This window comes from Acipenser ruthenus, chromosome 6, assembly GCF_902713425.1.
Source record: "Acipenser ruthenus chromosome 6, fAciRut3.2 maternal haplotype, whole genome shotgun sequence".
In the NCBI taxonomy this organism is placed as follows: domain Eukaryota; kingdom Metazoa; phylum Chordata; class Actinopteri; order Acipenseriformes; family Acipenseridae; genus Acipenser; species Acipenser ruthenus.
Genome location: NC_081194.1, coordinates 76,444,181 through 76,458,367, shown reverse-complemented (window position 1 = coordinate 76,458,367; position 14,187 = coordinate 76,444,181). Strand labels below are relative to the sequence as shown.

At 38.4% G+C, this 14,187-nt stretch overlaps 1 protein-coding gene across 1 annotated transcript in view; it reads left to right on the top strand.

Moving 5' to 3' along the window:
- Positions 1-12,448, top strand: part of cdk19 (cyclin dependent kinase 19) — a 90,746-nt gene extending 78,298 nt beyond the window's left edge. The window contains exons 7-13 of the mRNA XM_034017742.3: positions 522-665; positions 1,425-1,494; positions 1,896-1,968; positions 2,066-2,163; positions 2,583-2,661; positions 5,441-5,638; positions 7,615-12,448. Coding sequence (XP_033873633.1) covers positions 522-665; positions 1,425-1,494; positions 1,896-1,968; positions 2,066-2,163; positions 2,583-2,661; positions 5,441-5,638; positions 7,615-7,740 — 788 coding nt within the window. The 3' untranslated portion in view covers positions 7,741-12,448. The remainder of the gene's footprint in view (positions 1-521; positions 666-1,424; positions 1,495-1,895; positions 1,969-2,065; positions 2,164-2,582; positions 2,662-5,440; positions 5,639-7,614) is intronic.
- The last annotated feature ends 1,739 nt before the right edge of the window (positions 12,449-14,187 follow it).

Sequence of the window (14,187 nt, the reverse complement as noted above, 5' to 3'; positions counted from 1 at the left end):
TTGTAAAAGTAAATGGTGATGGTAAAACAGATACTAAATACTATATTTAGATGGGGAAACATTTTTAAATCAATGCAATATTTGATTGAAATTGTTATACATTTGCAGGCTGTACCTGGAGTTGTTAGTGACATGGAAAATTGCATGGGTCCAAAATAGATCTTGTAGGTACTTGGTGCCATGGGATATTCCAGTGTGTGGGAGCACACCAATGCAACACCATCTCACTGACACGTGTATCTGTGAACGTCTGCTAAAACAGGGAACAATCTGGTAGACTGCTGTCCTCTGACAGGTCGACCCGTCATTTCTTTCCTGATCAGGGTAATCTGCACAGTGTTTCTGGACAAAGGAAATGCATTTTTAGTTTTTGATTCTAAGGATCGATGTCTAGACCTCGGGGTGACTATGGCCCTTGTTGTTTCCCTTGCTTGAGCAACATGTCTAAGGTCTTTTCTCTGTCTCTCTCATACAGATATATGGAACATGCCTGAAGGCTTTTCTCTGTCTCTCTCATACAGATATATGGGCGATTGGTTGTATCTTTGCTGAGCTTCTCACGTCAGAACCAATCTTTCACTGTCGCCAAGAGGACATCAAAACAAGCAACCCCTTTCACCACGACCAGCTGGACAGGATCTTCAGTGTCATGGGGTTCCCGGCAGGTACATTCCATTAAGTGGTTGAAGTCTTATCTTACTGATAGAAAACAGGGTATGCCAGAAATGGTATTTACTCACACCCTTCCTTGTTTAATTATAAAAGGCCTCCACAAGGGCTCAATACTAGAACCTCTTTTGTTCTCTGTTTTTATAAATGACATGCCAACTGTTTGGAGCTTTGCTAATATTCCGTTGTATGCTGATGATACCGTCATTTACCATAGTGAGAAATAGATTACTGATGTGACTGCTAAATTGCAAACAGATAAAAACCTAGCCATTAACATCAAGAAAACTGTCCGTGATCTTGGGCCCGAAGCAAAATTTCATTACTTCTTACTACACCTTTAAAAATGAATTCAAGTACCTCTGTGTGTGGAGTGATCCTTACAGTAGCTTTGTTTTAGTATCTGCATTGATAGACAAGTAAAAGACGTCAGTTGAAAACCTGGGTATTGTACTGAAATAGGAGTTGTATGTCTCTGCAGGAAAGTGACTGTCTAGCTTTTGCTTCCTGCTCATGATTACATCTATGTTGTTTACTGAACTGCATCTCAGACCTGCCTTAAGAAGCTACTCTTGTTTTTAATTGTCTGAACTCAAATGGTCCTCCCTACTGTATCTCAAGAGTAACTGTTTTACTATGAATATTATGCTCTTAGGTCCCAGCATCATAGTGCTTTATGTGTTAGCATTAAGCTTTGTGTATAAATTAGGGCTTGCTTGTAGTTTTGCATTTAATTCAGTACACTTTTTTGCCAGATAAAGACTGGGAAGATATCAGAAAAATGCCAGAATACCCAACGCTTCAGAAAGACTTCAGGAGAACAACGTGAGTTAGTTAGTCTCTGTGGTTTTAGCTGTTGTGTGGTCCTATCAATTTTATGGTGGGGGGGTGGAGATCAGCTTATTTCTGACCACCTTGCTGTGATACCCGAGTTCACAAAACAGAGGATCGGGTTGTTTCAGCCGCTCTATCTCACTTAATTCTTTAAATTGTAAGACGTGATTAATGCTTCACTCTAGTCTTGTCTAGAGCATGTGACATAAACAGCACATAACCCACTGGTTTTAATCTTAAGATTTCCATTTAATCAAATATCAATGAATGTGCGAATATTAAATGGGATTTAACAGTTTCAGTAAACAAATGCATGCAATTATCGAAGACCGCTGTTGCTTAATGCTGAAATCTCACTCCATAATTCAAGTAATATGTTTTTTCTTGCACAGGTATGCAAACAGCAGCCTCATTAAATATATGGAGAAGCATAAAGTAAAACCTGACAGCAAGGTTTTTCTTCTGGTATGTATTAAATGTATTACATATACAGTATACAGTGTATTTAATCAGTCTGCTTACTGCTTTTCTTACTTAACTTTCCTTGTGTCTGATATTTCAGCTCCAAAAACTGCTCACTATGGATCCCACGAAAAGGATCACCTCGGAGCAGGCACTGCAGGATCCATACTTCCAAGAGGACCCTTTACCTGCTTCTGAGTACGCACTGGCTCTATTACCTCGCCTGCATGCCTCACTTACATTTTCATTCACGTTGTGTGCTGTGCCACAATTTTGAATAGGAGGGAAACGAATATGTTAATATTTAGTGGTACCCTTTTGTGTCTGTGTATGCTATGTGCGTAGTCTGTGTCTGTTTGGTGCGTGTGTGTGTGTGTGTGTGTGTGTTTTAAAATGCACCAGTGGACCCAATCTATTGTGTTCAGTTTTTGATTATTGAAACTGATAATTGCATTGAATAAAAACTCCTTCTGTGAGTTCATGGTTCTCATATTGATAGGAAACTCGGATGTCTAGCTCCAAGACTGGATGTGTATGCAAGTGTCTGTGCGTGGACTTGTGTAAGAGAGGTGGGCGTGGGGCATACCGCTCACCTTGCTTTTTTCCTCTGCACACAGTGTGTTTGCTGGCTGTCAAATCCCATACCCTAAAAGAGAATTTTTAAATGAAGATGAACCAGAAGAAAAGGTTGACAAGGTAAAAAAAAATACATTGTTATACTGTTTAATGTTATACTATTTAAACATACAATTAGCCATTGTTCCCTGTAGATGTACTGAGAGAGGAATTAATCACGCCTCTTTTTGTGTCTATATCTATCTATCTATCTATCTTATCTATCTATCTATGTGTGTGAATGTAAGCAGCATTCACTGGATTCTAAGGGTACGTGTGTATAATTCAATGTGGTTAAACAGGCTTCCCTCCATCTTCCAGCATCCCTGCATTAGGTGCAGGCTTTCAGATGAGGTCTTTACTGGTTGTATAAAACAATCCACTCTTTTAAAGGGAAAACAGGAGGAATCAAACATGAAGTATTCTCAAATTAACAGAGTCATTTTTATCTATCTTTGGGTTGGATGCCAATGGAAGCTCATAGGTAACAGAACTGAATACAGTAGTGCATCTGATTTATGCACAGTAATCTTATATATGGCACAAGTACAATGCCTTAATGTGTTCCAGATCGAGCCCATTGTAATGCCCACAATGAAGAAGAAAGGTTATTCTCTTTTGCAGGTCCCAGTTCATTTAATATACTCTCTGAATTAAATGCATACTGAAATGAAGATGGCTTTTACAAAATAAATAGTGTGGTTTTTTTGAGTAAATACATCTGTGATTGCAGAACATTAACAGCTTTTTTCTATGACAACCTTTGACTGTTGATAATCTGGTATATATGTGTATGACATTTTATAAGTGATCAAAACTATGGCAGTTTGACCTTAAGGAGAGGTCACGATCAAGGCATTTTTTGACTAGAGCATATATGGGTTTGTATATGTGTTCCATTGTAATCATTACCCTATCTGCACTCTGTAAGGAGTTACAAGCTAGCTGCATTTGACGTTTAGGAGAAGTCAAAGGTCATGGGCAAGGACATTTTTTGATAGAGTGTATATGGGTTCATATATGTTTTCAATAGTAACTATGACACTGTCTGCACTCTCAAAGGAGTTATAAGCAAGTTTTGCATTTGACCTTTAGCAGAGGTCAGAGGTCATAGGCAAGGACATTTTCTGATAGAGCATATATGGGTTCATATATGTGTTCCATAGTAACCATGACCTTAATTGCACTCTATAAGGACTTATGAGCCAGTTTTGTATGTTGATGATGTCATCCAACGTGCCCAACCATGTTTCTTATTGTAGCAACGTCCCTTGAACAACCTTTAAAGACAACCACACTAGGATCATATGTGCCATTGGGTTTGTTTCAATCAGACTAGCGGTTTGGGAGAAGTAGATCTTTGTAGTTTGTGATTATGACATCTGTACCGTGCGATTTTGACATCATGCAGCATGGCTGCCATACCACACAACCTATTAGCTTCTTACGAACACCAGTTATCTTGGACTATCCCTCAACAAGTATACTAACTTTCAGCACTCTGCAATAAGTTGTTTTCGAAAGACGAATTTTTACATTTAGGCAAAATTGTTTTTTTTCAATCCAATATGGCAGCCAAACTAATTGACCTACGACATAAGTTCTTCAGCATTTTCCATCTTCCCATAAGCATCTACCATCCTACCGAATCTGGTGAGTTTTCGAGCAACTCCGAAGAAGAAGAAGCAGAAGAATCCTAGCAATAACAATAGGCTTCCCAGCCTTATGGGCCTGGAAGCCTAAAAAAATAAAATCTTTACAATAACAATAGGCTTCCTAAGCCAGCTTGAAAGCCTAATAATAGGCTATGCTGTGCAGTGACTTATCTCCCTGTTAAGAAATTAAATAAAATTACAGACAAAATTGGGATGTGCATCGTTGTGGATTTTGATAACTGAGAGCTATCAGCAACCCACTTCAGCCTCTTAGCTGATGTTTGAAGAGTGCCAGAAATACTGTTCGATAATGATTTACTGGTATTATTAAAACCCCAAGGCATTTGCTTTTAATAGCATTTCCAAACTGGTAACATAATTTCTTTTTGAGGCAGAGGTTAAAGATCAGTAGCTCTTTATTTAATTTTTATTGAGGATTAAATTGACCAGTTCCACTGTAACAGGACTTTCAGTGGCACCCACTTTTCACTCGTGGTAAATAAAACTACCCTGGATCCTGTTATTTATTATTATTATTTTGCAGCTAGGGCAAAAACATATCTATATCAATCAATAATAAAGCATTGTACACTTACAGTTAATACCGTTTGTACTTGCAAGCACATGCACCTGTATTCCACTGTGCACAATTGAAGTGTAAGCTTCTTTCCTCACTCTGTTTGACTGCTTTCAGCATTCTTTGCTGTGGTGCTTTGTTTATAAACAAGCTCATTAAATTAAGTGTTAAGTGGCAACTAGGCTGATCCCAGGACTCAATGGCATGAGCTACTGTATGAGGACAGGTTCAAATATTTCAATTTCTTCCGGCTATAAAAAGAAGAGGAGAATTTAATTGAAGTTTATAAAACCCTAAATGGTATTGATAAAGTTAACCCAAATCTCTACACATTTAACAGAGAGGTAAGGACAAAAGGGCTATAAATGGCAGCAGAGTAAAAGTTTAGAACAGAAGGTAGAAAGCATTTGTCAAAAATGCATGGAATTGAATGCCAGGTGAAGTAGTAGCAACTATCCTGTGCCGACACACTGCACCTGCACTGTTTTATCGTACACTGTGACTGGCAGCTTTGCATTTAAGTGGCGCACTGTTTTGTTGATTGACATGTTGGAATGCTTGTTGCTCAGTTCTCCATGTAGCTGATATACCTACAGGAAGCTCTCGATACAATCTTCTTTCTGTGTAGAACCAGCAGCAGCAGACGGCCCCAGTGCAGGCTCAGCAGCAGAGCAGCACACAGACAAACGGGACAGCAGGAGCCGGGGGCGGTACAGCGGGGACAGAGCTGCAGCACAGCCAGGATCAGGTGCCTCCCAACAAGAAACCTCGCCTCGGGCCCTCCGGAACCAGCACAGGCACGGGCGTCATGCAGTCTGAATACCAGGTCTGCTTTATACTGTTCATCCGTAACAAACAAAAATGCTAGATAGACACAGAGTGATTCAGGCAGGTCTCTGAAGATTTAGGCTTAAAACAACATGTATGCAAAAAAAACAAAAACATGAAGTACAGGCCAAGTCTAATATAAAGTCTGCCAAGCTATGCTTGAGGTGGCATGATGAGAGAAGAGACAAAAGCATAATAGGTCAAGAATGTTTTTAATCAAATACATTAGTCACAGTATTCTGCTCAGAAACGGGATCACGGCTTGTGGTGGTACACAATACATAACAGAGTGGACACTGGAGTATTTCCCAAGCACTACCTGATAGCCCTCATTCTGTTTAGAGAACCTTGCAAATTCATGACTGTTAACTTTTACTTTAGGAAATGTAAAACAATTCACTGCAGAAGATGATAGTTGTTGACATGCTCCTCAAGTATTCTAGAAAAGTGAAAATGAAAGACTCTGGACAGTAGGTGAAAAGGGTGAAAGACATTCCAGACACTGGAGGGTTAAAAAAAAAATACAAAGTACATCTAGCTGTAAACCTTACTATTTTATTACTAATCCCAAAGAGTTTTTAAAGGGAGAATTAACTGAAAAATAATATTTTTGTACCAGCATAAATTCACATCATTACAGACATGCAGTGCCCCCTGGTGCACAAAAATAAACTAGAACATGAAGTATGAAGAGCAGCCTGGTTTCTGTTAAAACAATAAAGCATCAGCTGACTTTATCAGCTTTTGAAAACAGCGATCGGTAATAATTCTCTAATTTTATTCTTTGGGACCTACAGTAGCTACAGGGTAATAAAATCAGAGGAACAAGACAACTTTTTCCAAGACAGGGTTTGTACTCGCACGGTCACTGTAACAGGACAGAGGGATTCGGACACACTGTGGGCTCTTTGTCAAAGGACAGGACTTCCCAGGTGTCATTAATCTCTTTACATGCTTGGAAACCTTGTGTGGTGTTGTAATCTGTCACCTTGCATTGCGCGCCTCTATTTATAGAAGAGGCTGAGCCTGCACATGGACAGCTGTGAGCTGATCCAAAGTCATTTTTCAACAGAGCTATAAATAACCCAGATGATCCAGAGCGACACTGACAGTATAGTGTACAACGTGCTACAGTTTTTACTTCTGTACATTTGGTGACTTGATATGTCTTTCTGTCTCAAAGAGGAGACGACATGCATGTAAGGGCTATGTTTAGTGTGTAAACCTTTTCTTTTTTTTTTTTACACCACGCTAGACAATTAGGATGAATCTTTTCTAGAGTTAAAGAATTTCTGCAGTGTTTTACAGGCCAGTTGTTTGTCATCACTTAAGTTGAAGGAATGTAACCTTGTGTTACTGAGAACAAGCATTCAATCCATGAAAACATGTATTTTATGTGACTCATTGTGTTTCCTGCTGATGCTGTGTAAATCACTCTTAATGGCTTTGGGCTAAGAACCACATCACAAAATACTTCGCTATGGTGGGTGTTGTTTTTTCCCCAAAAAGAAAAAACATGGAAAACTTGCTTTTGGCTATACAGTTTAGCATAGAATTAACTACTATTGCTTCATAGTCAAATGAAACCTGCTGAATAATGTTACTTTAACATATTGAATTACACACCCCTTTGTAGTTTTCCATATACGTAACAAAAAACTGGCAAATTTAAAAATGTGACATTTCGAAATCTTACATGAAATACTGTACTACTGTTATGACTTCCAGTAGACTTTTGCGATATCATTTTGTAGTTTCTTTGATCACATTATGTTAAATAAAATATCTAAATTTATGTTCATATAGTTTTTTTGCAAAACTTTTGGCCATAGGGATGCAGTCCAGTTTGGTCTGCATCATTGAACTGATTTTAAAAATAGCAGAAGGAACATGTAACACAAACACATGAATGGCAACCTTCAAATGTTCCCGAGCAGCAGGTACTAAATGATGCATTTATCTTTGTTTTCCCAGCACTCAAGTTCCCGTCTGGGTTACCAAAGCAATGTCCAGGGGTCATCACAGTCCCAGAGTACTATGGGATACTCATCTTCATCTCAGCAGAGCTCTCAGTATTCACACCAGTCTCATCGGTACTAACGAGCAGAGTGTGTGAGTGTGTGTGAGAGAGAGCGTGCCTGTGTGTGTGTGTGTGTGTGTGTGTGTGTGTGTGTGTGTGTGTGTGTGAATGTATGTAAGAGTGTGTGAGCTGCAAATCCCCATGGACTCCAGTCACCAGGCTCCAGCAATATGAAGTGAAATGAAACTGCAAAGAGGAACCAAAAAGACTGTGACCCGTGGGGCTCCCGAGTGGCGCATCCAGTAAAAGCACTCGCTAGAGTGCAGGATGCGCTCTATAGTCTGGACGTCGCCGGTTCGAGTCCAGGCTATTCCACAGCCGACCGTGGACGGGAGCTCCCAGGGGGCGGGGCTCAATTGGCTGAGCGTCGTCCGGGGGGAGGGAGGGTTAGGTCGGCCAGGGTGTCCTCGGCTCATCGCACACCAGCGACCCCTGTAGTCTGGCCGGGCGCCTGCGGGCTTGCCTGTAAGCTGCCCGAGAGCTGCGTTGTCCTCCGACGCTGTAGCTCTGAGGCGGCTGCACGGTGAGTCTGCAGAGTGTAAAGAAGCGGGCGGCTGACGGCACACGCTTCGGAGGACAGTGTGTGTTCATCTTCGCCCCTCCCGAGTCAGCGCAGGGGTGGTAGCGGTGAGCTGAGCCTAAAAATAATTGGGCATTTCAAATTGGGGAGAAAATAATAAAAAAAAAACTAATTGGCAACGACTAAATTAAAAAAAAAAGACTGTGACCCAGACAACTTTCCTTTACCCAAAATTGAAAGAAAACTACTTTTCAACAAGATGAAGAAAAAAAAAAAAAGTGTCTGGCATTGTTTGCATTAGGTTCATGCAGGTCTGTCTAACCCGGTTCTTTATGCACAGAAGACCAGTGTGAACCATAGCACTTAGAATAGAAGAATTGCAGCTCTGTGTATATCTATACAGCACCTTTTCTATGTGGTAACGAGACCCTGTTTTTTTGTTCATAGAGTTTTAAGTTTACTACAAGCTTATTGTTTTATAAATGATTTTGTATACTAGACTTATGGGATGAGAAACACAGGAGAACGCCATTATGTTCAAGGAAACCTTTTCATGCACTGTACAGTTTTACTCTTGGATGTCTTTACCTGAAAACACAACTCTTCGTCTGCAATCTACTTTTTTAAAAACGACTTCTTACAAACGGCAGCTGATGACCTTGCAGGGAATACTATTTGTGCAAAGATATGCTGAGATTCCACTCCTCTTTCAGTAGCTTTTCTGGAGAGAAGCACAGCAACCGACTGCCATTCAGCAAGTACGCTGGGCAATAAAACAGATGAAGCTGCTGTGCCACACCAGGCCAAATACTCCCTGCATTACTGGAAAGCCAGACGTTTAGCCTTCTTCAAAAACTGCCACATCAATGGTATCGGACTATATTGTCATTGGGGTCATTTCCAGTGTGAAGCATCATTTCATTCCACTCCACTCAACTGAGGTTCATCATTTCTGAAAAATCATATTTAGCCTATATCACTGTACAAAATGGGTCTTTTTTGCTTTCTGAGCATTGCTTTTTTTAAATGCAAAGTTACTAATGCAACAGACAGAGCATTATCATTAATACATTCATACTAGTTTTTAACTTGCCCTTACAAGTTTTCACTGTGCCATTACAGCATACTGTAAAGAACAGTATAGTGAAACCTTGATTAAGACCTTGTACAGTACAGTCATTCAGGTCTTACCTGGGTTTTACTCCTGGAAAGAGATGTCCTTTTAAACTTTGACCTGGTCATTGTTTTGACTTTTAGAACCACAATGGGCATATTAAATCAGTGTTTTTAATTTTTTTTTTTTATAGGCACTTATTTTTAAAGCTTCCCCTTTGTGTGCTTTCTATCCTGTTTCATGACGTCAAAAAATTTTTTAATTTTGGAGCAAACCTCATCTTCGAATGGGAGAACAGGAATAGCGAAACTTATGCCACAGTGACCTCTTACGACTGGACAGGGACACTGATTGTTAACATGGGGAACCTTTTTAGAAGCACTGAGAGTGCTGCCTCACATCAGCCGGCACCAACACGCCTGCGTGAAAAACACGTCATTAAAGTGACTCATAGTATATGTGAATAAAACCAGTGCTTGTAATGGGTCTGTACCAATGTAAGTGATGCCCACACATTTTGATTCCTGAAATTTGGGAATTGGCTCTTGATATTGCTGTTATGTTACCCTGAACATTGTCGTGCATGCGTGCATTATTATTATTATTATTTATTTCTTAGCAGACGCCCTTATCCAGGGCGACTTACAATTGTTACAAGATATCACGTTATTTTTACATACAATTACCCATTTATACAGTTGGGTTTTTACTGGAGCAATCTAGGTAAAGTACCTTGCTCAAGGGTACAGCAGCAGTGTCCCCCACTGGGGATTGAACCCACGACCCTCCGGTCAAGAGTCCAGAGCCCTAACCACTACTCCACACTGCCGCATTGATTGATTGTGTTCAGTACTGACACTTCTATGATCCCATTACAAGCAGTAAATATATATATTTACTTAATGAAATCCTAACAAAAAAATATATATATATATTTTGGATCTCTTATCACTGGTCCCATTGATATTGTTCTGATTACCTGCAATTTGTTTGTTTGTTTACTTTGGTTATGTACATGCAGAATTTTCAAATGTAACACTATAGTTTTATAGTTTTATAAAGTTTTATAAAATTTCATTATAAAGACTCGGTTATGTTGTGTTGACTGACAAAGGCCACCCCTGCCTGTTAGTGGTTATGTCACTCGTTTGTTACTTGCTGAAAACTCTTCCAGAGCAATGGACACTTTCTATCAGTATTTAACGCAAGACAGACAGACAGACAGACTTACTGTGTACCAGTCCATATGTGATGGCGTGATTCAGTCTGGTATTTCTGTGTATGCAGGCAACCAGGGCAACAGAGTGTAGGAAAATGCACTGCTCTTATCCCATACTTTTTTAAAGTTTGATTTAAGATATTTTATTATATAAATATAAGGAATATCTTGTCTACTTTGTTGAGAGAATGTGTTTATTATTTTATGTATTGTGTGTCTATATATACACTTTTTTTTTTTTTTTTGTGGTCTAAATAAAAAGATGTGGGCGCAAGCATGCCAAGATGAAGTCCTATCGTTTTGTATACAGGCACTGAGGATAATGTTAGTGGTACAGCACCATGTAGAAAGTTGCTTGCAGGATCATACAGTACTTAAGCACTCATGACATGCACTGTGAGTCGGGTATTTAAACAACCTAAAAAGGAAAACCGCAATTAAATATAATGTAGTGCTGAATAGCAAACAAGCTTCTGAATTTTAAAAAAAAATTAAATAAATAAAACACACACACATATTTGACCTTACCAGGAATTTGTATTGTCCAGTCATTTCTTTGACAAGTGCATTTCCAATGGCACGCTAATAGAACATTCTAAATCCTATGCAAAACCTCTTCTCGAAACACAACTGCAATATAATCACGCTTTACATTTTTAAAACTCCTTTTTTTACGCTGGTAAAATGACGCTGCTTTATGTTTAGGCAGAATAAATCCTGGGGCTGCATTCAATCCAGTGTTCAAAAACTGAAGCCCAGGCCCTCTTCCAAACCTGTTTCTGATAGTTAAGAAAGTATTACAGGGGCCCCTGCAGATGAATCGCACTAATATGACTTTCCCATTCATTTCTCCTTGTTGGGAAATTGGTTGAAGCAGGAATCTGGTGAAGGTGTGACTGTCCTGGGTAAAGGAGTGTCCCCAGTTGATGTATAACATACAGGGGTGTAGCATGATTGACACATATTTAAACATTGGCTGGTAATGTAAGAACAAGCAGCTCTTTACCTGTAACAAAAACACTGTCGATTTGTTTTCTGCTTTTGCAGTCATCAGCTGGCTTCATTGCTGATCGTGGAACATCAGTTTTAATATGAATTTTATTTTGTACATTTTTTTTTTTTTTTTACTTGAATAATTGAATTTCAGCAGGGGAGGATCCCTCATGGCACCTGCCTGGCTGTAGCCAGTGCCATTGTCCCGAGCCTTTCTTGAGCTTACAGTCACAAAACCATCTTACAAACACACCGTGTTTTCTTAGTGCAAACAAATGCAAGGAACGGAGATTACAAAAAACTGATGGCTAAAAATGTTAGAAGTTAAAGGTAAAGCTCTGAAGTATTATTTTGTATTTGAATGACTATTTTCATATCATATTAGACTGGCACAATCTATTTCAAGCTGGGAACAGTGTCTTTTCAAGTCTGGTTGCTCACATCTAGAGGTGTTACTTTGCAATTCAGGACACCACTCAAAACTAGTTTTGCATTTAAAAAAAAAAAAAGTGTGTTTATGCCTTTTCAGTTCTGCTCAGCTTGTGACACAGTTGTGTTTTATTTCAGACCCTTGTACTGTATAATAAAGAATGATGAAACATGTGTGATGTTACTCTGACCAGGAGTTACCTCACATACTACAACATTGTCCTGTTATTTGAAGTGCTGTACTCCGCATTGTCCACCTCATCACAAAATAGAGAAAATGTATTACCATGGTAATGTCCATAATGCACTGTTATCGCCTAAATATTTAGTAATAAATTAATTCTATTTAATGTTTTTCCTTCCTTTTTTATATAATTATATGTCTTGTTTAGATGCTAAAAAGTATTACCGTTTGAAGAAATACTGTAGGAGCAGTAAATGTCTTTTTTTTTTTTTTAACAATTATTTATAAAAGTTTTTTTTTGTTTTTTTTTACAAATATATTCTGTATATATATATATATATATATATATATATATATATATATATATATATATATATATTTATATATATATATATATATATATATATATATATACTGAGCATCAAAAGAAGCATCACTATTGTGACACATTTATTTTCACAAAAAATAAGGTATATAGATGATGGACATTGACAATGTTTTTGGTTTCTTTTTAATCACTTGATCATTCATCCTTGACCATGACACGCTTGAGTGACTATGACTGAAGCATATGCACTTAATCACCTAATTAGTGAGACAGTTGATTGGACACTGGATATGGAGTGATTTCAGCTGTTGAATTGTACACGAATAAAAGCGATAAAGAAAATCACAGAAAAAAAAACCAATATGCCAGGTCTGTCAAGAGAGCAGAGCCTTCGTGCATTCGGCATGTTGGAGGCTCGACTAGGGCAGCGTACTGTGGCTTGCCGTCTTGGGTGCTCACAGCCAGCAATTTCAAACCTGGCAGGACGGTATAACCAGACACACTCTGTCAATGACAGGCCACAAACTGGGAGACCAAGAGTCACAACACCTGCCCAAGATCGACAGATCATTTTGCAGCATCTTCGTGATGTCAATTGTTAATCAGCACAATAAAAAGTCACTGCACTGCACATCTAGTGAATTTTATCCAAATATAAGTGATTAAGTTTCTTTTGATGGTCAAATATAAGTGATACGTTTCTTTTGACGTTCAGTATATAAGTGATAAGTTTCTTTTGATGCTCAGTATATAAGTGATACGGTTCTCTTGATGCTCAGTATATAAGTGATACGGTTCTCTTGATGCTCAGTATATAGCACTTCTTTAACTGCACTTGTTCCCATTTTTCCTTGTAAAAGTGCATTGCATGTGATGGTCTTCTCCAGTGTTATAACGCTTTCTGCTAGGAACATGTGTTTATACATGCACAGCTAATATACAACACTGCTTTCAGCAAACCTTACTGTTCAAATGACTGCTGAATGAAAAAGTCATGTACATTTTATTTTATATCCTTTATTGTAATAAAATAGCGCTTGCTTCAGCTGTGTGTTTTTAATTATGGGTATGTGTGTGTGTATGTTACAGGCATATTGTGAAATCAGCCATTTCGCAAAATGGCTGAAAATAGTAGTTAGGCATTATGTGAAATGTTTAATCCCTGGTCATTTGGTATTATCAACTCAAAATGTTTTGCTGCTTTTAGTTATATCCAGTATGGTGTTACAGTTCCCACATCTTCCCAATCCCAAATTTAATTTTAAAAAATTGTGCTATACATCCATAAATTATTTTTCCTAAAATTAAAAAATGTTTAAATCACAAAAATAATCAGGAATAAAAACCTGTTAAAATATTTGGATTATTATGACAAGTTTACTGCAGTGCCTCTAAGTATGTTCCTGTGCTGTACATTGGTTTTAAGAGCCATTAATGCTATACATACATTTACATGTAAAAAAAAACATTCATCACTTCATAAAATATGTATTTAAATTTTACTGTGAGACATGTCCCTCATGAACCATCTGGTATAAGAGACACATTCTGTGTAGTTTGGGTCTATGAAGTATTGGCTGCCCAAACTGAGTCCTTACACCATGAGAGAAGCATCTCATAATCATTATAATCAGGGCTGGTACACAGGTATGCATGTGCACCAATAAAAAAAGCATTTTT